The sequence below is a fragment of the Glycine soja genome, chromosome 15, assembly GCF_004193775.1.
Source record: "Glycine soja cultivar W05 chromosome 15, ASM419377v2, whole genome shotgun sequence".
NCBI classification, from domain to species: domain Eukaryota; kingdom Viridiplantae; phylum Streptophyta; class Magnoliopsida; order Fabales; family Fabaceae; genus Glycine; species Glycine soja.
The window spans coordinates 3,610,452-3,634,274 of NC_041016.1; the positions used below are offsets into that span (position 1 = coordinate 3,610,452).

Here is a 23,823-nt window from a genome sequence, read left to right on the forward strand (position 1 = left end):
AAAAGACTGCACCCGTAAGTAGTACTCACCCACACATGCGAGTGCGCACACACTTGACAGAATGTGATTACACCATTTCTGTTTCGTCATTCAATGCGTCAATGAAAGTAACTAGGTAAAATGTTAAGTTCTATTCAATCGTTTCTATTTTTTTATTAAAAAATATTAATAGTTAGTTTATTAGTTTTTATTAACAAGTTATTAGTTAGTATATTAGATTAAACTTATATTTTTTTTTCTTTTTTAACCACTCAATCAATCTTATTTTCTTTCAATCATTTATTTCAATTTGTCTCATTAAAAATTTATTACCTGACCAGTAAACCAATTATTTGTGTGAATGAGAGAATATTTTTACTTTTCTTTATCCCTCTATGGTGCTATACCTACATTGAGTTGAATATTAAATCAAGAGTAGTGCTAATTAATACAAATATTGCTATCACAAATTGATATAAATTTAAAAACAACCAATCAAAGAAATTGTATTACCATGCATTCAGGGTAAAGAGTGAATAAAAACTATCAACAATAAATTTTAGAATCTTTAGAATTTATGCAGATTTGTATGATCATTTTTCGTACTAATTATCGTTATTCTTAAATCAAACACAAACAAATTACTACGACTTTAAGGATAATGAAAATTAGACAAAGTTTGTGTTTGATTAAGGCATTAATAGTTACAAAACAAATTACTACAATAAGAATAATAATAATTTTTCATATTAGTTATTGTAAAATAAATAGGGTAAATCTAACATTAAGGCATTAGAAAGAGATGTGTAATTAATGCCTTAATGTTTCATCTGTCCTATTTGTTTTGTAAGTATTAATAAGCAATTAGTGTGTGCTTAAGCATTTTAATTGGAGCATGACTTTTTTGGGTTGGAATAAGAAGTAGTACTAGTACTATGACTAGGGTACAAAAAAGCTAGAGGGTGAATAGGACATGTTCTCACCTGTTTCTTTTTCTTTTACTCACTAGGAAAAGCCACTTTACTAGGCCTAGGCAGTTAGGCATGCCATAATGTTTTTTCCTTGGAAAATATATACTTAAATTGCATCCATATAGAAGGGTCTAACTTGCAGTGATTATTATCATTAGTAATTAAAGTTAAAAAAAAAAAAGAAGGAAGGAAGGAAGGAACAAGCAGAATATAGAAAACGGTTTTGTCAAAGTTGGGAAGAGTTTTCATACAATAAGCCAAAAGAAGCATCATAATCACAACACCTAATGGTAAAAGAAGACAGCGCGCAGCCAGTTATTAACGAATTTCATACCCTCTTGCTATCTCATCTTTTCATTATAAAACCCCTAGTTTTGGCTTCCAAACAACCCCACACTCACCTCACTCCTTCTTCGTCCCTCTTTTGTGTCCCAAAACTACACAAATTAGAAGCCAAACACAAAACAACAAAGTAATATTAAGGAGAGTGACACAAACACCACATTTTCTCACTCCTCTAATACCCTTTCTTCCCCTCCCCAAGTTCAAGTTGTCATGAGCCCTTGTGCTGCTTGCAAGATTCTGAGGCGAAGATGTGCTGAGAAATGTGTCTTGGCACCTTATTTCCCTCTCACTGAACCTTCCAAGTTTACCACTGCACACCGAGTCTTCGGTGCCAGCAACATCATCAAGTTCTTGCAGGTAGCTAGCTAGTTACAGTACCTATGGTGGCCTACAAAACTTATTTCACTTTCATGTTTTCTCAACTCAATTTTTTAAGACTAATTACCTATCTTGGCAATTAGAGAGACCAAATTATGCACATTTTCATGACATATGTGACATGATATATTTTAATGACATCATGATTTCTGCATAATGTTATCAAACACTCTGCATCACATTCTTTATATTCTAACTTAAAAAAATTTTCCACGTGATTTTTCCTTTTTGAGTCAATGATGATTTCAGACACAATTACACAAACAGTGATGTGGTAACAAACGATACATCATTGAGTGGTAAAAATAACTGTTCCACCCGTCAGAAGACCTCACCAACATCCTTCTATATGCATATTGTTGAGAAATAGATGATAAGACTAGTCTCCAATGTATGGAGTACCTAATTTTACACGATTCCGTGAAACTTCAACAGAGACAACAAAATGTACAGGAACTAGAGAATAACTCTAATAGCATATACTTATTTTATTTTCATTGGTGGAAATTTTTTACCTTTGACTTATTACTCAGCCTTTGATCCATATAAATTGTATGTTAAAAGAAATAATTGCATATTTCGAACATGATATAATTTATTTTAGACCTGTCAGTTATATATTTTACATCCTTAAATATTTTCGCCCAATTTTTATTTTCACAAATGCACTAACAATAGTACGGTACGAAGTCCCTCTATTTATTTGGTGGATTGAATCGGCCCCACTCTTTCCCAGCAGGACCAATGCAGTCTGCAGTGTCATACTCTTGGTCATAGCATATTAATGCTTCAATTAAATGCATTTTCAACGACCTAATTTTAACGAAACCTAGTGGTGGACCTCCTTAATTCTAACATGAAATCGATTAATATTATTAGACAACACAGTTGACGCATACAAATATTTCGTAAGCAAATAATTTTATAAAAATTAATTTTCATGATCAAGTTATCAAATTAATTGTTTTACTCTATGTGATTTTGTTTTTTTTTGGTACAATGAGATACTCTTTGCGAATTTGCTTCTTCTTTACATATTTTATATATCCTCTTATGGGTTTTTACTATGACCAATGAAAATACATTAAAATATTAAAGTACTTAATTAATGATATTATTTTTTTGCTTCATTTTCCAGGAACTTCCAGAGTCTCAAAGAGCTGATGCAGTGGCCAGCATGGTTTATGAGGCTGGTGCAAGAATAAGAGACCCAGTATATGGATGTGCAGGTGCAATTTGCCAGCTTCAAAAGCAAGTCAATGAACTTCAAGCACAGTTAGCAAAGGCACAAGCTGAGGTTGTAAACATGCAACTCCAACAAGCCAATCTGGTGGCTCTAATTTGCATGGAAATGGCACAAACACAAACTCCACAGGAATATTCACCACAACAATCTGTGGACAACTTCATTTCAAGCACTTCCCACAGCAGTGGCTATCAAAACAATCTCAATTTCTTTGAGGAGAACACCAATAACCTAAACTCTTTGTGGGAGCCTCTTTGGACATGATGGAGAACCAGAATTATACAAGGCAATTCATAAGTACTGTTCCCATGACATTCTCCTAAGGAGAAGTTGAAGGATTAATCATCAATTGTAGAACTAATAATAAATTATAAAAGTAACTTTGGTAGCTAGAACTCACGATGTAGTTAATTAAGTTAACTCCCTCTCCATGAGGAAGATTTTGGAGAAAATAATGTTATTCTGGATCATTTAAATGTTAGACGGTCTTTTGAAGCATATCGTTGCAATATTGAAGAAACCAGGGGAAATGTTATGTTTTCGTGTGTTTGTAAGAACTGATATTTTCAATCTAAAACACCTTTTTGGTCACCTACTATAATCATTCAAAAGATTCATCTCTCATGAATATATGCTTAATTCCTTGTCAAAGTAACTTTTGACCTTGTGACTTTGGATTCGTTATGGTTCTACCAGGACCAAAATTTTCGTTTGTAGATATAATGTCAATCAAAACACAAATCTAGGCAAGATCAAGATGGAAGACCGAACAACAACCAAGATTTTTTATATTTATTTTTTACATAAACAACGGCAACCAAGGATGTATAGCTAATTAGGTTTCAATATAAATTAGTCATAACGCATAAAGACAATTATTATGTTAACTAAAAGAGCTATTTGCAATTTCTTTTAACATCAAATTGACTGACTCTCTTATTTGAATAAACTTACTATTCATATCTTTGAATTCGTCAAATTTTAGAAGGGGTAAAGTATGAAATTTGAGATGTTAAAATGGGTTGATTGGTCAATCCTTTCAATATGTTAAAATGGACTGGTTAAGTTATGAGATTTAACCTTTTCATATGCATAATCTTGTCCACACAACCCATTAACTCAACCGGTCAAAAACGGATTAGGTTAGGTTAGATTCACATACGAGTTTAGATTTTTTTTTTAAATGTTTTGTTGGGTATTTCATATTTGGTTAAATATTCTTTTCTAAAACTGAAGTTTTGAGAATTATTATAAATTTAATTTTTTTTGGTTTGCACTATATTTATTTAACTCATAATAATAGCTTCTAGAGAATATTTGTTCCAAGGCAACTTAGTTGGATACATATTTACAATTGTGACATTATATTTATTCTTTTATAATTTATATATTTTTCATTCATTTGGTGTTCTCATGTCATGAGTAACCCTGTTTTATATTTTTTTTACAAACAAACCTAAATTTACTCGCAATCCACTAGGTTCAGATTCAATTCAGTTGAGATTTGTTGACAAATTGAATTAGGTTGAGATTTACAATTCAATAACAAAATAAGTTCAACTCAAACTCAATTTTAAAAGTCAAATTGGTTTAACTTATTTTGGTACTCTTATATATACATAATATATTAAGTTTTCAATTTTTTTTAAGTGTGCTCTTGATGAGTAAAATCTTTTAGATATACTTTGATAATTGGACTCTCTTTGATCGAGAGAAACCATTAATGTAGAGAGCATATGAACACCGAGGCAGGGAAAGTGACGGTGTGGAACTATAATCAAAAAACCTGTGTGGTTATGATGGCATATGAATTACCCTCTCCCTTAAACGCGTTTTCGGAGGCTGTAATTCAAATCATATCATGTGTTGCCCAAGTGAGCAGACATATATAAAGCAACCCAACCATACGATATTGTCACCTGTCGGCAACTTATTGATGTCCGTCATTCTTGTGATCGTGGACAATAACTCCTTTTTTCTCACCAACATGTCATTATTTTTAGAATGTGAAGAAAGGAAACACATTTGCTTTTTATTGACTCAAAGTGTATTACACTTTACACAGCGTATGTTACATCTTAATCGCCACTTATATAGTACTTCCTCCTTTGTACTCATATATAATAAAAAAAATTAATTTTAAATAAAAATTTAAATTATTTTTAAAATGTTTTTCATTTGAATTTATTATCATAAATAAAAAATAATAATTAAAAATAAAAATATATAATTAAATGAATAAGATCATATTTTACTTATATACGAGTGAAGAGGAATTATAATAAATTAATTAGTCAATTTTGAATAGTTGGCTTAAAAATTATTTTTCAAAAAGTCATGTCTTGATAAAGATAGTGAAGAATAAATAATGTATAAAGATAATACTATACACATAAAATTCCAAAAAGTATGGTATACGTCAATGCATGTATGGAATTGGGAGGCATGGGATGTTTCCATTTGAAGAAAAATACTGTAATTAAGAAAGAATATGACCGGGTTTTGGTTGAAAAACATGCAAAATTACGTTTTCCACCATTTCTTTGGCTGTTAATTAAATAGAAAGTGGAATCCAGAATAGTTTTTTTTTATTCATATGTATTTTTTTAATCCACAATCCATAATAATTTATAATTTCTAATAAATTTTAATGAATAAAAAAATATGCTCAAAAGAATATATTAAAAAAGAAAATAGTGTATGATGTATTATATGATCACCACATGCTCATGGTTTTGAACAATCTCCACTTGACACATACCTTAATTTTATCAACTCTTTCTTATAATTTGAAAAACTCAATTATGTGCATGTGACATGAAGATTGGCTATGATGATAGACATCAGAACATGTGATGGTCTAGGGCTATATAATAATATTTTTTATTGTTAAAAGATGTGATACTAGTATTTTTTAGAATTTAATCTATATACACTATAGTTAAAAATATCCTTACACAACCAATAAAATTTGGAATACTTTATCACATTATTTTATTCATTAATATTATATGAGAATAAGATATATAAATCCTCATTAGATATTAATTTGTGGAAATATTACACAAATTGTATATAAATTGAAATCATTTTTTTATATTTTATTGATTTTTGTCATTCTTTCGTGTATATATATATATCATCAAAATCTTTTTTTAGTCGTCCAATCTTGTCTTCCATTGTAGAACCCTCAAATTCCAGCTATAGCTATATAAATTCAACATAGTACGCGTTATTCCAGGCACGTTCCAATATAAAATTATAAATAGTCCAGAAACCATATATATAAAACAGCTTCTCTTTCAATTCAGTCATATACATATATAAGTTATTGTACCTACTGAAATAAGTTATATCCTTAACTTTACTACTTCCTCAATTTTATGCTTTTTGTTTTCATGACGCTGGAAAATCTGTGGAGGGAAAGTTAGAAAATATCATTAATGTGTTCGAATTCTAGAGTTAAAATGTTGAATATATACTCTATTAATGTGTGCAAAGATTAACTGCTGTTCATGCATTGTCTTCGAGACATTGATAGTAAGCGTGGTTTCTTCTTCGACTACTGGAACATGAATCACATACCATATTCTAAAAATATAAAGATAGCTTCTACCCTGCACTAGCTATGCAACTAATCACACATAAGAGAGCCACTAGTTGATGCCCATATATAGTAGTAGGCTAGCTAGTAGCTAGTAGTATATATTTGCCAACTTAATATCTCTATATACGTATTCCAGCAAGCTCTATTAACTGAATGATTAATATTAGAAACAAATATATAAATTTATGAAGATAGTTCTATAAAAAAAAATATCAGAAAAAGTAATGCTTTAATTAAATTGCAGGGAAAGAATCATTGATGTTCTGATATGTATATATACTTAGCTGTTTATACCGTATAGTGATGGCTACCTTATACAAAATTTGATTTTGTATTAAGATCACTGAACACAAAGTTATCTAAGTTATCTTTATATATATGGGGCGCTTTCTATACCATTTCTTTCCAGCTGAGTATTGTTAAAAAAACTACGAAGAATTGAAGAATTTAGAACAAGTAGCCATGTACTGTGGTGGGTTCATATTAATCCACATGAGTAGTGGCATTAGGTTCGGTCTGAATGATCGTCCACCTATCTATATGAATGTTAGAAACGCAAAGTTTGAAATCGACTAGACGACGAAATTCTAGAAGTATTTTGTTCACACACGAATCCGATCAATGAAAGAAATCGAAATCGGTAAACTTCTATTTCTATACATTGCATGCAACATGACAACATATTATCTAGGTTTGTACCAGAAACCAATCTTAATGATATTCATACCCAAGATTTGGTTGTCCAAGTGGGAACGAAGACTCGAGGAAAAAGGCAAACAGATAATGTCTTTTATTCATTTTTCTCTGCTAGTTTCTTTGGTTCTTGTCTCGTCGTAGCAGTTAGCCTTTTTTTTTTTCATCCATATTCTTCTTGCAAATGGTCCAATGCCTTTAGTTTTTGCCGCGGGTTTATACATCTACCACCCACTTTTTTGCGATAATTTCATGTATGCCTGGCTTTTTTTACAAGTCATACACGCATGAATGCATATCTATTAGTTTATTATAAATTTATAATAATATCCACCATAAATAATGTTGGCTCAAGGTCACACTAGTCGTGTATATACGTCTTAGGTTATGTTATGTTTGGTCTACTTTTTTTCTAACTTAAAAATCATTTAAAATTAAAACTTAAAATAAGAATTTTAAAATAAAAAACATATTATTTGACTTTTTTTATTTTTTTAGTTTTAAAACCTGTTTTAAATTAACAGCTATCTGGTAAAGGGTTGTCACTAATTTAAAAAGCCAAAAAAAAGAAACTTTTCTTATTCAATTAGGCAATTTTTGGATAGATGATTTTAAAATTCTATCGAATTTGAACATGGAAACTCAATTGCTTTAGTTAAATTCCTTTTACTTTCAAAATATTTTATTTAGATAAAGCAATTCTTGTGTTTCAAACTTTTTATTTGGATCAAGTAATTCAATTAAAAAATTTGTTTGAAAATTAGAAATTTTTCCAAAAATATATTAATTATACTATTTTCACATATAATTAATAACTTCAAACTAGATATTAGGTTCTTGGTATTCTAATTTCAACCTAATTAATATCTAGAAAATACTGTTTAACAAACAAATAAATTGATATTTTTTTTTATTATTAATAAAAGTGTAAACTTATATCTCTTCACCAAGAAAATATATTTGCTAGTGGACAGAGATAAAGAAAAGTACGAAAGAGATAGATGATTGATGGAGAGAAGAAATAGCTGCAGAAAAAAGTGGTAGAACAGAAAGAAAGAGAAGTGCATAAAAGAAATGAAAGAAAACATGCACCACAACTTCAAAATGAAAGAGTAGTAGTTCACAGTAATATAATAGTATAATACTGTGAATGAAAAGTGGAATTTCTATTTTCTTTTTTCATTTTAGCTATCATTTAAAATAATAATCCTCACGTATTTTTCATAATTTTAGAAAATATTAAATTTTATATTCAAACAATTAAGTTTAATCCGGATATTTTAAATCTACTTTAAAAATAACTATTTTTTTATCCGGGGATCGCACCGTATAAACAAAAAAATTTGAGTATTTTATTTGAATTTTATTTTTTACTAAAATATGTATTTTATCCTTATAAATATAAAAATATTTGAAATTCTTCTTACAAAATTTTCAATACATTTTCTATTCTTACAAAATTTAAATGTATTATTTTTTAACTTAAAAATATATTCTGCTTAATACAAATCTACAATAATATAAATCTACAATAAAGATCACATTGATAATATATAATTAATGTACATGTGATATTTTTTATATTGATTATGTATATAACTAGTGTAAAGAAGTAATTCACACGTCCCTCAACCTTGCTTGTGATAAAAAAAAAATGACATATATTTTAATTTTGTGATGATAAAAAATATATTGAGTATACAAAAATAAATTTTGAATGTTTTAACATTTATGAAAATGAAAAAAATATTTTTGCTTTTATTTTTCTTATTTAACCATAGATTTTTTTTATGTATAAATGCCCAAATTTATATGATTGGAAGCAAAATCTCATATGTTATAAAGTTATCACATTTTTTTATGAGCATAATTGAAATGTTGTATCGATAAAGAGTGTATTTAAAGATACTTGTCTTATATTTACTCTTACAATTATAATTTTTATAAAAAATATTACTCTTTAGAAAGCTTGAAATTAAATTGTTGATAAAATTATCTGAATAAAATAATTAGTTATAAAATCTTTTCATTAGCAAGATTGGCAGCATGACTTTGAATGCTATGAATCGTGATGTGTATTTTTTTAAAAAAATTAGATAAAAAAATGATCTTTAAACTTAATTAGAATTTTTTATATTTATTTGTTAATCATATCTAATTAATAACTTGATTTTTATATAATTTATTATGTGATAAATTAAAATAAAGTACAACCATTTTCTTAGAAAGAATAGACCATAAAGATAATTCCATTTAAAACTAAAATTTAATCATATTATTCAAAATTAAAATATTACATAAAGATAATACTACAAAACCTAAATCAATTTTTTTCAGTACTATATTTAAATAATTCTTTAACGAAATTAGAATTTTAATGATATTTTGATTTTGATTTATTCAAGCAATAATAATAAATATTAATTAGCATAGATTGGCACTTATGGGAGAATTTCCAAAATTAAATTTATATATGTTACATTTACATTTACTCTTTTATTCTAAAACTAAGCAAAAAAATTAAAATTACAATTATGTGTTAAATTTGTGAGCGGAAAAATGTCAATTAAATTACTATTTTAACCTCAAAATGAGGGGAAAACTAAAATTACAAAATACTCTCACTAGGGATGAGAATAGGCCAAATCGGTTTACAGGAACCTGCGACCTGACCTACATAAAGCCTGACCTGAACTGACCTATTTAATTAAAAGGTCAGGCTTAGGCTTTTTTAGAAGCCTATTAAATTAAATAGACTAGGCTTAGGCTTATTAAAAAGCCTTATAAGCATGATAGGCCGCTCTATATATATGTATATATATTTATATTATTTTTTTGGTACCAATGTATATTTATATTATTTTTTTGTTACAATTAATTTTTTTTAAACTAACAGACTTTGGTTACACATTACTTCTCCATAACTTTCATTCCTATAAGCAACTAAGACTTTAATTATAATTTAAGTATGAATCATGTATCCCTTTATATTCCTCATTGTTTTTATTGGTTTTCGTTTCCTTTTATTTTAACTTTTTCCTATTAGGTTCCTACTCTAGAGAAGGAATATTAAAGATTTAATGTGAAGAACACTTTTAAAAAGACTATCAGATCATACTAGGTTTTTAAAAAGGTCAGGTGGAGTCAAAATAAAAGTTTTTGATAGACCATAAGCCAGACTCAAACCTCAAAAATTTATCGTAGATTAGACTTAGGCCTTTTAAAATCTAGCCTTACTTGACCGATTCCTCCCCCTAACTCTCACTTCTACTTTTACATGTATAAAAATAAAGATATCTTTTTCAAAACTTCTACAATAGTCCAACATATTATCAAGGCAGGGACAGGACATTGTTTATTTTAGTAGGGGAAAAAAGGAAAAATCCCGTTCCGTGTTAAATGTAACTAATAATGCCAGTTATATATAGGGGAAAAAAGGAAAAATCCCGTTCCGTGTTAAATGTAACTAATAATGCCAGTTATATATAACATCCAAGGTAATATTATGTAACATATATTTTTTTAGCATTCTCTCTTATTTGTTAGAATTTATTAAAAATTTTAAAAATTATGAGTGAAGCTCGTAAAATAAATAAAAAATATGACTTACCAAATTTTGTATTTTTTATAAAAAAAATCAAAGTAAAATTGTATTTTTGGTCCCCCGATTTATCTCTAGTTTTGGATTTGATCCTCCATTAATTTAATTCACGAATTTGATCCTCCTATTTTGTAAAATCGTATAATGTTGATCCCCAGGTCACAATTAGAAGTTGACCGTTAAGAAGTGATGCTGACGGTCACGTGTCACGTTTTTATTAGATGATGTCTGTCACGTGTCATATTTTGATTCGTCAATGAAAATAATAATAATACATTTCTTTTTTTATGGAGTTGAAATCCAATTAAAAGGAATGAAACTGTTATGTTAATGTACCACTTTTCATGTCTTATTCTCTGCTATTTTAAAAATGCAACAAACAATAGTGTCCATTTTTTATGACCCATTTTCTTTCTAACATGTCTATTTTGGTTCCAATAGAAGTATATATGTTGGGAATTTGAGAATTTGGGAGTTAATTACTTGGACATTGGTTTCAGGGGAAGCAAAGTTGGGATTCATATATAAAGCCAAGCTGGCGGAAAGGCATTTGAAGATGGGAGATGTATACCAAATTCCAGCTGGTTCTGCATATTCTATCTAGTGAACGTAGAGGAGGCTCAAAAGCTTCACATTATCTGCAGCATTGACCCCTCTGAGAGCTTGGGAGTTGATGTTTTCCAGGTACATGCATGCATCCATAATAATTAAAAACTCTCTAGCTATATATAATTTTGAAGAAAAAAAAATATGTGACTCATTTGACTATGATTAATCCGTCTGGATAGTAATTTCCAATATTTTTTTTCCTGTGCTATGTGTTGCAGTCCTTCTATATTGAAGGAGGAGCCCATCCAGCCTCATTACTTTCTGGATTCGAGTCTGAAATCCTTGAAACTGCTTTTAACGTACGTAAGCTAATAACTTAGTAGATAACATTTTGGAGAATCATGTCACCAAACATGCATACACAACCCTAAAAAGACATGCACCCTGCAGGCATCAGGAGAAGAGTTGCGAAAAATCTTCACTGGGCAACACGAGGGCCCAATTGTGTACGTGGGGGTTCACATGCCACAAGCATATGGACCAAGTTCCTTCAACTTAAGGAGGAAGACAAACTGTATCACCTGAGGGAGATAGTGCAACAAGAAGAAGGAAAGGAAGAAGAGGAATTTGTTGATGAAGAAGAGCAACAGACAAGTTGGTCCTGGAGGAAGATCTTGGAATCTGTATTTGAGGATGAGATCAAGAACACAAGGGAGAAGGTTACTAAAACATCCCCTCTCTCTTGCAACCTCTATGACAGAAAGCCAGATTTCAAGAACTGCTATGGTTGGAGCGTTGATCAAGATGGCTCTGAGTATTCTCCACTCAAAAGTTCTGGCGTCGGCATTTATCATGTCAATCTCTCGGCGGTAAATATGCAAGCAAATTCAATATTTCTATTTGATTATTCTAAAATTCACCATATATATATATTTATCATTATAATATTGGTGAGAAGTATTTAAGAGATGATTAATCTCTATCAAAAATCTGATTGACTATCTTTAGTGAAATATTTTCTTTTAGTCATTTTTTATCTACAAAACTCATATTTCTCAAGCCAAATTGATTACCCAAATGAAATTTTAGTTCTTATCCAAAAACAACACAAAAAAACTTATAAGAAACATTCCACAATGTTTGATTATGAAATTCTTGCAAAGTTTTAGTAATTATTTTTGTGCATGAATTGACTATGTATGTCTGGCATCAAGGATGGCACCCCATGTGAATCCAAGGGCAAAAGAGTATGGCATAGGGCTGAAAGGGTCAGGCAGAATCCAAATAGTGTTTCCAAACGGAAGTAACGCAATATATATGGATGCCCACATCAAAGAAGGGGACGTGTTCTTCATTCCAAGGTACTTTGCTTTCTGCCAAATAGCATCAAAGAACGAACCACTTGAGTTCTTTGGCTTCACCACCTCGGCTCAGAAGAACAGGCCACAATTTCTGGTCGGTGCCACGTCACTCATGAGGACCATGGTGGGACCCGAGCTTGCTGCTGCATTTGGTGTGAGCGAGGAGACCATGAGGCGCATGGCTAGGGCACAACATGAAGCTGTGATTCTACCAACTCCATGGACTGCACATGCACATGATCACAAAGTGGTGGTGGATAGGGTTCAAAAGCTTACAAAGAATGAGATGGTTATGGGCTTTTGATTTTTTATAAATGGTTAAGAGTACTTAAGAATAAGCTTAATATTTCGAGTTTTGTTTTCCTTTTGGTTAAGAGTTGAGAATTTAGATCATTATTCACGAGTTGTGCTGATTAGTGAATAAAGTCAACTGGTTTCATTTCAATTCAATCACCTTCATATTGGTTTCTGCTTTAATTTGTTAGTTGGAACACACTCTCAATTCAGTTTATCTTGCCTTTTTTGTTAGGCTGTTGGTTCTTTTTAAGGTGAACTATCTTCATATGTGATTCAAAATGGACCACAATTTTTTATCATAAGATTCATCGCTTATTTCTATCATACATCTTTCCTATCTAATTCATGTTTTCTTCCCAGAACCGCCGTCGGACACAATTTCTGGCGACAATGCTCTTTTTTTCCCTTCTCTTCTCCCCCTCTCCCTACCCCAGATCTGTTCACCAACTCCAAAACGATGGAGACAAACGTTTCCACATTGAAATTCATAGCATTCTCCAACCCCCAAACCTGTTAAACTCTGTGAACACTAATAATCCAAAAAAATATATCACAAGGATCCTCCAAGGCTGAATAGAAACCCCTCAACACTCAAAAACTATATATTGTCAATAAAAACTTTGCAATCCATAACTTAGTGCTTGAAATCAACAAATGCAACAACATCAAATAAACAACACAAACACGAAGTTCCACCAATGAGCGAGTGGGGTAAATAAATACATAAACAAATAAAGAGAAATAATAAGGAACTGAAACGAATGTGGATATATATGGAGGAATTTGGTGTCGTGCATATGGGCTTTGACAAACTTGGTGTCATTGTAGATCTAGTACGAGCGTACCATGAGCTTGAGAATTCTAGAGCGTTGGACGCGGACCCGTCACGATGCTTGTTCAAATTGTGATGGTGACGAAGTTAGTGCTAACGAGGATCTGGTGTGACTTTGGTAAAGTTGATGAGGTTGTGGATCTGGTGTGGCATGCTCTAAACCAGTGGATTCCAGAGACATGCAGATCATGGTCGTCAGTGTTAGAAAGATCTCCGGAAACGAGGGAGGGGGGAGATATATTTGTGCAAATAGAAAAGGGAAGGTTTGGGGTGTGGATCTATGCGAATACTGAGAGATTTGTGGGAGGGATAATCTAGTGTAAATGAATAAAATTAATCTAACGATTTAAAATTATGATCCATTTGAACTATCTAAATAAGGCCAAACATTTCATTAAACATAAAAAAAAATAAAAAAAATAGAATGGCCACAAGAAGTGACCACTAAAAACAATATATATGCATATAAGGAATAATTCTTAATCCTCTTATTATATTTTCTTATAAATCCTCCTTATAGTAAGTTTTAAATGTGTTTTATACCTTTAAGATAATAAATATTTTTTTTATTCAATACTTAAAAATAAAATGTAGTAGAAAAATTTGTAAAAAGATATAATAGGAAGATTTAACATTACTCACGAACATGAGACATTTGCTGGAAAAAATACAGCACCCCCAACCCAACGAAACATAAAACAACTGTCACAAAAGACTACTTCCACAAAATTTCTGAGCAAGTATAAGCTTCACGTTGGCCCTTTAACAGGATTAGCATCTCCCCCGAAACTAGCAAATACGATTCCACTTATTATGTATCAAAACCTGCATCCCTTTAAAATATTCGCTAATTTCAGCTTTGTTCCTAATTGCAATACATAATTTATTTGAAAAGCACCCTACCCTGCTTTTTTATTTTATTTTTTATCATATTTGCCACAAACGCGAACTCGTGACACTATAAATAAAAAAATTAAAATCTTTCAGAGATTAACATTAGAAAAACACAAACTTACATAATTAAAAATAAATAAAATATCTTAACAAAAATAAAATTAAAAAAAAGAACTTATAAGAACTAAAATTAAAAAAAAATGAACTCACAGAAATTAAAAAAAAAACACTAACTTACAACAACAAGAAGATATTTAAACCTAAATATTACACCAAACTTTCTATTCTTACTTAGGCCCTAATTAATTTTCTATTTTAATAAAGTGTGTTTTAGGTGAATTTAGAGTATTAACTATTAAGATTTATTTATGAAAATAATCTTTTTTAACAAATGCTCTCCTATCATACGAAATAAGTAGATCAAATTCCTAACCACATATTTATTAATTATTTATACTATGTTGGTTTTAATAAAGAGTGTTTATGATTTGATTTTAATTAAGTCCTTTTTTTTTACTGAGAAAGTACGATAATAAACTATAAATTATAGGTCAATTTGGATTGATTTGCATTCAATATTTATCCTTTGTCTTTAAACATTCATTTAGTGTGAGAATAAATTTAAAAATATTAGTAATCATAACGAAGATTTAGAATTTAAATAGAATACACTGGCATTATTATAAATGTACTTAAATTACAGTATATAAATATTTTTTTAACTAGTTAACAATGTAAAAATCATTACATTGATAATAAAATTAAACTCCAAAGATTAATTTTAAGCATCAATTATCTCATTTATTATAAAATCATCTTAATAAGATATAATTGAAACAATGAAATTATAAATAAAATGAATTGATAAAATAGTCATATAAATGTCTATTATACAATTATAAGTTATATAATGAAGTCATAAATGTGAGGATTACTTTTTATTCATATTGAATTAATAACAATTTACAAGAAAAACAATAAAATAATATAAAAAAAAAATTACAATAGGCGAAGCGGGAAAATATATATATGAATCACGCGCATAGCACGTGGATGAAAGATCTGCAGTGCAGACAACATTTGGACGCGGTAGAGAAGAAAGAAAGGTTAGGGTAGATCACGCAGGCTTCAGCCATGAGAACTCACACAATTATCTCTCTCATTCTTCTCTCCTTATTTCTCCGAACCCAATCCGAGGTTATAACGTTATCCTCTGATACGTTTAATGATAAGGTAGGTTACTTCTTCTCTCTATCCAGATTCCGCCTTTTCTTCTTCTTCTTCTTCTTCTTTCCCCCTTTTTCATGCCCCAATTTACTCTTTAAATCCCAATAATAATATTATTCTATCGAATTTTGCCTCTACAGATGCAAATAGGTTTGTAAGTTGTTTAATTAGGGGTTTGTGTCTATGCGTACATGAGCTTATGGGAGAATTTTATATATTTATTTATTTTGTACATAAAAGCTGTTATAGAAATGTACATGATCTCATTTATCAATTACTTTTATCTAGATCAAGGAGAAAGACACTGCATGGTTTGTGAAATTCTGCGTTCCCTGGTGCAAGCATTGGTGATTAACTCTTTTATACACTGCAATAGTCTACACTTGATTGATGCTGAACCTGCTTTTATTGTTTTCTAACTTGTGAAATAATGATGATGGTTACCAGTAAGAACCTGGGTTCTTTGTGGGATGATTTGGGGAAGGCAATGGAAGGAGAAGATGAAATAGAGGTTGGAGAAGTCGATTGCGGCATGGACAAAGCAGTGTGTTCCAAAGTTGATATTCATTCATATCCTACCTTTAAGGTTTTCTATGATGGCGAGGAAGTAGCCAGATACCAAGGTAATTACTATTTCTTTCCCTTTGCCGAATGGTGGACTTTTAAATCATGTGCTCAAGCTTAAGCTTTCACTATTAATGACCCATCAGTAACCAATTATGATTTATGACTAGTTGATGTTTCATGTTTGTTTATATATCTTGATTTCTTATAACTTGCCTTGGATTAGGAAAAAAATATTAGCATTCTTTTGGGGTTCTTACCTGTCAAGTTTGGAAAAACCAAACAAGGGATCAACTCAGTCATTGCATCTATACAATCAATCTTTCTCAGCCATTGTCATTTTGATGGCTCTAACCTCTAACCTTCACACATACTTTCGGCTTATGAATGAAGGTGCAAGGGGGCACCTTTCACTTGTGCTAAATAATGATGAATATCAAATGAGTTTTCTAGTTATCTATCAGAGATTGTGGTTTATGCCTCTATATAGGGTATCATGTGTATCCTCATATCCTACCAATAAATTCAGTGTTTCAAAGCTTTTTTATAGTAAGATTTTCCCATCACAGTTAGCAGTTATTCAAGTCACAGGTACTTGAAGGGACATACTTCTGCAAACTACCTGTTAGCAGTGGATTTAAGCTTTTTATGATCTGTTTCCTTTTTATTTAATCATCCCTGAAGGAAGAAAGATTTTCTTTAATGAGAAAATTGTGATCTTTTTATCATAGATTATTTTATTACTTATTCTTTTATATAATTTATTTAGAGGACACTTGTAACAGCTACTTCCCTTATCCCAACCAAAGCTAAGGTGAGATTTGGTAGATCATAAATCTAATATTTTTTTTTTTGCATGTGGTGCAATTGGTCAGGTACAAGAGATGTTGAATCAATGAAAACCTTTGTTTTGGAAGAAGCTGAAAAGGCAGCAGCAAAAGCACTTGAAAGTGACAAAGAATTATAACAACTTTTGAGGTATGCTACCAAGACACCCACCCCCTGCGCCTATATTCTTTTCTCTCTATGGAGTCTTGTAATATTAGTGCCTAAGGGGGGGGGGGGGGCACTTAAAATCTAGGTTGATGGTGCTAAATCAGTGTGTTTGGTAGCCACCTTTCTTTCTATTTAACCTCCCATTCTTAATTTTGGTAGAGCTGCAACTTAGGATATTTTAGTGAACTAGCTATCAGTTTAGGATGAATTAACTGGAAGAATAGTTAATTAAGTCAACATATGAACTATTCACCATTCTTTTGGTTAATCATCTTAGATTTGAAATATATTAGCTGCCATATTCTAAATTATAATTCTTCCTTTAATTTTTTTCATTTAATGAATTTGCTATCCTTTTATATTGCATGCCAATTGATTGATTATAGTTTTGTCAGGCACAGTCATTATCTGGATTGCAACTAGCTCTTTACTGCAGGTGGTGCTCATCCCAGATTAGTAAACACCTTTGGGTTCAGGCTGAGACATTCATTCTTCTCTGTTCTGATCAGCATTTGTTTGTTCGACGTAGCAGTTGTGAGTTAAGAACTAACTCCGTACACTACCACAATTTCTTTCTGTTATGCTCCACAATTTTCCTTTTTAGGTTTAGTTATACTCTACAAAACTGATAGTGGCTTGTCAGTGTTAAAAGTTTCAATACAATGATCAGTGAATCATGAATCGTACTTCAGGATTTGTTTATATAATCATTCGATCTTTTGAATGCTCATTATTTTTATGGGATTATACCATCCTAATATCCTATAATCGCCTTCTTATGTGCAAACAAAGCATGCTGGAAAGATGTGTTGATAGACAGTGCAGGGGCACGAGTAACTAGTTTCTCATCCCCACCTCGTTAGTAAGTGAGAAAAAAATCTATTTATTTAATCTATGGGTAAGTTTATGAAGTTAGATGATTTTTGAACACTAAGGAGTGTTCTAAAAAATTACTTGCACTTAGAGGGGATCTCTTGCATTTATAACTTGTCCATCCAAATGACATGATGTGCCATTGTTTTGGTATATAAATAGAGAAATTATAGTTAGTTTGAAGATTGATAGATTCGTAAGCTCGTGGTGTATGTGAAAGTGAAAGAGAGGTGGCTGTAATTCATGTGGCTTGACGTTGAACGAATGGAACGGCCATGATTCAGATAAAATCTCATGCCCCTCTTGACAAGGCTAATGATGGGTTTTTTGTTGGTTGGCCTTATGTCTTGCTAAAGAAAATAATTTGGTTTATCACAAACACCAACTCAAATCATGTTTGCTTCTCTTTGGTGACTCCCATTTCATGGTTCAAAACATTTTGAGAATATTTCTCATCCAAAAGCCTAACAAATTGCTTATCAAATTGTGTTCTCTCACTTGGTAATCCCTTACTATCTTGACTAGTTAGTGAAGTACCTTTTAAAACATTTTATCTTAATTTGGACAATTATTACCTTATTTTAATGAGAATTCATGAGTCGCTTATAGAAGCATTCTCATCTGATTTTGTCACTAAATGATTCTTAGGTAAAAAGAGGAAGAAAAATACATATATTTTCTTCACAAAGTATGAAGCTTCGTATTGTGAAATCAATTTATCAAGCATGTCATTTCAAGCATATTTTAACTTTCATAGAACAACTTTGTGAATGCTAGCGCTTATATAGTACAAATGCAAGGTATTGGAATCCAGACCACATGCAGCAGCAACAACAAAACTAGGCAACCTTCTTTTGTTACTAAAGGCATTCTACATCAATCAAACATCGCTATTATATTTCTGTACAAACCGATCCTGTGAATCCGGACCACATAAACGTACAAACAATAATGATGCAGCAAATGGCTATGCACTTTTGTGGTTAGAATTTATTCAATTTAGCACCATGTAGTGAGAGCGTCCAAGAAGGCTGCAAGTTTGGATAAGCAAATTAATTAAAAATTGTAAAACTTATTGACTATATATATTATTGGTGGGCCTCCTGGCCTAGAATCCAAGACATAGTGTTGGTGAAGAATGAAGGAGTGGTGATGGCATTGAAAGGAGTGTTTGTGCTATAATCTGAAGACATAATCCTGTTTGCTTCTCTTTAGCATATACATCCTGAATCCTGTTTGCTTCTCTTTAGCATATACATCCTGACCATCTATCTATATTGCATATTTGAGCTTCCCTATTTCTTTTTTTACCGCTGTAGAATTTCTTTGATTTGTCTCTTTGTTTGTATTAAGACACTCAAATCTTATTCCATGTGCTCCTTAAATCGCTTTTAAACTAAGAATAAGATGGAAGGCAGAATTGATTTGCTCATCAAGGAAAATTTGCTGGATACTAACAAGACCGCAACACACACAAAAAGAGTAGTACTTGAAGTAGGTGTGCGCACGTGATCACTTTAAAAGCCTACTTGATTTTTAGTCCTCAAAATATTGGAGATTAACTAAATTGACAAACGGGACATAATATGCAGCAAAGTAAATATAATGTATCAACTATAGAATATTTAACTAAATGACTTTGGTTATGTTTGGATTAAAATATACACATAAAATGAAGTCTATTAAGATTATTATTTTGGTGTCACTTGAAAAATCAATATGACTTATATGTTAATCAATTATGCAATGTCACGTGGCGTATATTGTTCCGTTAGATCATTCAGTTCAATTTTTAGTTTTTGTAATTAAAGTTCAAAGACCTTTTTGTAAATTTTTTATTTTTATTTTTATTATATGTTTTATTAAAAGACATTTTTATCCCTAAGCAATTCTTATTCTTCCTAATTCTAAACCTAATCTTTCCTTTCCTGTGTATCACTCTTTCCCGCTTCGTTGATCACAAGAACACTAAACCAACCGTCATCAAGTAAAAGAGTACTTTCCGCACGCCGTTTCTTACGTTGTGCCTTCTATTTGGCCATCGACCGTTGTCAAGCAAAAGAGACCTTGTCAAACAAAATCTCAAGTTTTTTTGAAAGATGAAAGAGATAAGAATCTTCATCTTACACAATGCATATAATGCCTCCAACCTCTAGATTTATGATAAAGCATATAATAATTATATGCATACAATGGAGGTAGGAGGCATTATATACGATGCAAGAAGCAACGCACAAAAAGTACTCTTTTGCTTGATGATGTTGGAATGAGTGTTCTTCTAATTGACAAGGTGAGAAAGAATAATACGAAGGGAAGGGAAGACTAGGTTTTAAATTAGAAAGAATAAGAATTATTTAGGAAAAAAAGTGTCAAGACATAAAATTAAAAAATAAAAATAGAAAATTTGCAATAGTAAATAATTTATGTGAATCTAGCTTAAGATAACATAGGAAACTTAACAAATAATATAAAACAGGGGAGACTTCACTCAGGAGAAAGAAATTGAGAATACAACCCAACGTCACTTTAAGGTTCCGGCCAACTTAACATTTTCCTTTATATACATGAGCCTTTATTCGTTTCACAAGAAAATTGAGAAGAAAACAAATGAAAGTGGAAAATGCAACCTTCTTTTTACAAGACATTCGTCCTATTATGTCCTAAATTCCTATAACTATAATATACCTATCCTCAGCTATTTAAATGACCCTAGCTTCCTTGGTAGCTGGTTATAATCATGCCCTGCTAATTGCTAAGTTTCTTCATGGTTGGCCATTCATAGAATTTGTTGAGGCAAACAAGACCTGTCCCACAGTCATTGCTAGCTTCGATCTTGAGAATTTATTTGTACCATGACACTCATCAGTTTATTAACCTCAAATGAAGTGGTCTTACCAAACATGATTTGAATGAATCCTTGTCAAACTTTAGAATAGAAATAGCTTCCACTTTTTCTTCTACATTTTTAAGCAATATAAGATAAATTCTTCATTACCTGAGCATGTCTCCAGTTTGCAATTTGGGGCCGCTTAATGCTGGGGATATGCTAAAAGTACTGCCATCATTATTATTATTATTATAAAACGAAGGATGGCCAAGTGGCATAGGGCGATCAGGGATTTGTGGAACCTCAATGTCACCTTCCAACATCTTCAAAGCATCAGCAATTGTTGGCCTCAAAGCAACCATCACATGGGAGCACAGAATTCCCACCAGCAAAAACCTCTCCATTATGCTCTTTGGATTTGAACTAGGAAAGTTCTCATCCTTCACCAGGAAAGCATCAAGAGCCTCTTCTATCTTCCCAGCCTTCACCAATGACCAAGCCCAATCTGTGATCAAGAATGCCCTTGGTGATCCTGATGAAGACAAGTCAAGAGCCTTCCTCCCACACATTATCTCCAAAGCAACCACACCAAAACTATACACATCACTCTTCTCAGTGAGTTGACCATAGAGTGCATATTCTGGTGCTAGATATCCATGAGTTCCAGCCACTCTAGTTGTGAGATGAGACTGGCCCTCCCTACTTTGTTTGGCAAGTCCAAAATCAGCAACTCTTGCCCTCATATCTGCATCAAGTAGTATATTGGTGGCCTTGATATCTCTGTGAAAAATAGCAGGTTTAACTCCATAGTGCAAATAGGCCAACCCCTTTGCCACATCCAAGATTATGCTTTTCCTCTGAGGCCAAGTCAATGACCCTTTTGCTTTCTGAGAGTCCGTTGATAAAAAGAGATGGTCCTCCAGGTTCCCATTTGGCATGTAATCATACACAAGATACCTTTGGCTTCCCCTTTCATCATAATTCTCATTCTCCTCAGCCACACAACAGCCCCTAAGGGGCACCAGATTCCGGTGCTTGAGGTTGCTAATGATCTCCACCTCATTACAAAACTCAGCATCCCCTTGAAAATCAGATTCCAAGATCCTTTTAACCCCCACCACAGTTCCATCAGACAAGGTTCCCTTGAAGACCATCCCAAACCCACCTCGGCCAATGAAGTTCTTAGATGAAAAGTTATCAGTAGCCTTCTCAAGTTCCTCAATTTTGAACCAAATTGACCCGGTATTGGGTCTCAATCTAGGCCTAGAGCCTTGTTCCTCAGGGTCAAAATCAAACTGAAAAGTCTCAAGCTTTTTTCTCCTATGCTTCCTGTCATACCATGCATAAATCCCCAAAAAGGAAGACATGACCAACAAAGCAATCCCGGCACCTGTCAAACCAAACACAAGAGCCTGGTGACCCTTTCCCCCAGAGCCCCCTTGTGAATAAACCGATATGCTAAAAATGCAACTGACAGCACCATTGCTTTCAGGTCCAAACTCATTGACAACCCCAGCAGCATAGAGAATGGCAAAGTAAAAACAGTCAATGGAATGTGAAGCATTACCATCAATAGAAATAAGCACCTGCTTGGCCTGTAAGCCAGCTTGCAGACACACATCACAGAGAGAGATATCAGTCAGATCTGATTTGCAAGCAGTGTTGAGTGGTGTGGACTGACCAAGCTTTTTGGTCCAATCAGGGATGGTTTGAATTCCAGCACAGATGTTTGGGGAGATCACAAACTGAAGTGGGTCAAAGCAGGTGTCAGCGAGGTTGCTGGGGAGAGAGAGGGAAGAGAGCTTTAATTGGAAGTCTTGGATGCACGAAAGGGAGGTGGCAAGGTTTGGGAGTTGGAACTGAGAAGTCTCCTTGAGATGCTGTGCAAGTCCTATGCCGAAGAGGGACAAGAGAGATATGCAACAAGTGTTTGCATCGGTTCCATTTTTAGCCGCCAAAGTTTGTTGGAAGTTGTGGCAAGCAGAAGTGTTCCATGGGATTCTCAGCACATAATTCAAGTCCATGGGGCATGTAGTTGTATTTGCAGAACTCGTGCATGAAAACAGTGCAAACATCAAAGGTAGCAATAGCATCACAACAATCTTCATCCTCATGGTGTTGTGCTAATTAGTACAATATATAACGCAACCTATGCTATGCCACACGGAGTTTGATGTTTTTGTTTCTATTTATGAATCTGGGAGTGGTTTTGTTTTGGGATTTGAGATGAGTGAGACAAAAGATGATGCTGATTTTGTGAAATTGCTATTAAGGGAGATGAATCAATGATCAACATGAGGAATGGCCAAAAACTCCAAATCTCTTGTTTCTGGCTGCGTTAGGTGTATGTGTATCTATCTGCTGGTCTCCTTTCATTTCTAGAAAGGAGAGTGTAAGCTACGCGCGACGTGAGTCCAAAGCAAGAATAGTTGATTAATAAAGAATGGAAGAGCGTTGATGCACGCGCTCTTCTCGTGGCGGTGGCTGAGGCGGCTGTATTTGTTGCTACTTGCATTGTATAAAAGCAAATAAGGTGCTCTGACTTTGCCACTTTGCATTGCACAATGCGTCGACGTGGATTAC

The 23,823-nt window shown here is 32.3% G+C and overlaps 3 protein-coding genes and 1 pseudogene across 4 annotated transcripts; 3 read left to right on the plus strand and 1 right to left on the minus strand.

The window, feature by feature from the left end:
- Positions 1-1,351: 1,351 nt before the first annotated feature.
- Positions 1,352-3,400, plus strand: LOC114387679 (LOB domain-containing protein 11-like). The gene is made up of 2 exons (XM_028347888.1): positions 1,352-1,652; positions 2,812-3,400. Exons 1-2 carry the CDS (start codon positions 1,506-1,508, stop codon positions 3,181-3,183), a joined length of 519 nt encoding a protein of 172 aa, XP_028203689.1. The 5' UTR covers positions 1,352-1,505; the 3' UTR covers positions 3,184-3,400.
- A 7,291-nt stretch (positions 3,401-10,691) lies between these two features.
- Positions 10,692-13,123, plus strand: LOC114388068 (annotated as a pseudogene).
- Positions 13,124-15,804: 2,681 nt separating this feature from the next.
- Positions 15,805-18,270, plus strand: LOC114386919 (protein disulfide-isomerase 5-1-like). Of its 2 annotated transcripts, none has more exons than XM_028346988.1 (5): positions 15,805-15,986; positions 16,269-16,327; positions 16,428-16,603; positions 17,420-17,522; positions 17,927-18,270. In XM_028346988.1, the coding sequence occupies exons 1-4, from the start codon at positions 15,888-15,890 to the stop codon at positions 17,509-17,511; spliced, it is 426 nt and encodes a 141-aa protein (XP_028202789.1). In that variant the 5' UTR covers positions 15,805-15,887; the 3' UTR covers positions 17,512-17,522; positions 17,927-18,270. The 2 variants fall into 2 exon arrangements, with proteins under 2 accessions (XP_028202789.1, XP_028202788.1); XM_028346987.1 differs by having other exon boundaries at positions 17,936-18,270.
- A 2,606-nt stretch (positions 18,271-20,876) lies between these two features.
- Positions 20,877-23,612, minus strand: LOC114388409 (probable receptor-like protein kinase At1g11050). Its single transcript, XM_028348889.1, has one exon. The coding sequence runs from the start codon at positions 23,352-23,354 to the stop codon at positions 21,405-21,407; it is 1,950 nt and encodes a 649-aa protein (XP_028204690.1). The 5' UTR covers positions 23,355-23,612; the 3' UTR covers positions 20,877-21,404.
- Between the last annotated feature and the right edge of the window lie 211 nt (positions 23,613-23,823).

What these genes read in the sequence shown, in the direction of transcription:
- LOC114387679 (XM_028347888.1), top strand. Translation starts at nt 1,506, where the DNA reads ATGAGCCCTTGTGCTGCTTGCAAGATTCTGAGGCGAAGATGTGCTGAG. An exon ending in ACATCATCAAGTTCTTGCAG is followed by an intron (nt 1,653 to 2,811) that starts GTAGCTAGCTAG and finishes TTCATTTTCCAG; the next exon opens with GAACTTCCAGAGTCTCAAAG.
- LOC114386919 (XM_028346988.1), top strand. Translation starts at nt 15,888, where the DNA reads ATGAGAACTCACACAATTATCTCTCTCATTCTTCTCTCCTTATTTCTC. An exon ending in CTGATACGTTTAATGATAAG is followed by an intron (nt 15,987 to 16,268) that starts GTAGGTTACTTC and finishes ACTTTTATCTAG; the next exon opens with ATCAAGGAGAAAGACACTGC. An exon ending in GTTCCCTGGTGCAAGCATTG is followed by an intron (nt 16,328 to 16,427) that starts GTGATTAACTCT and finishes GATGGTTACCAG; the next exon opens with TAAGAACCTGGGTTCTTTGT.
- LOC114388409 (XM_028348889.1), bottom strand. Translation starts at nt 23,354, where the DNA reads ATGAGGATGAAGATTGTTGTGATGCTATTGCTACCTTTGATGTTTGCA.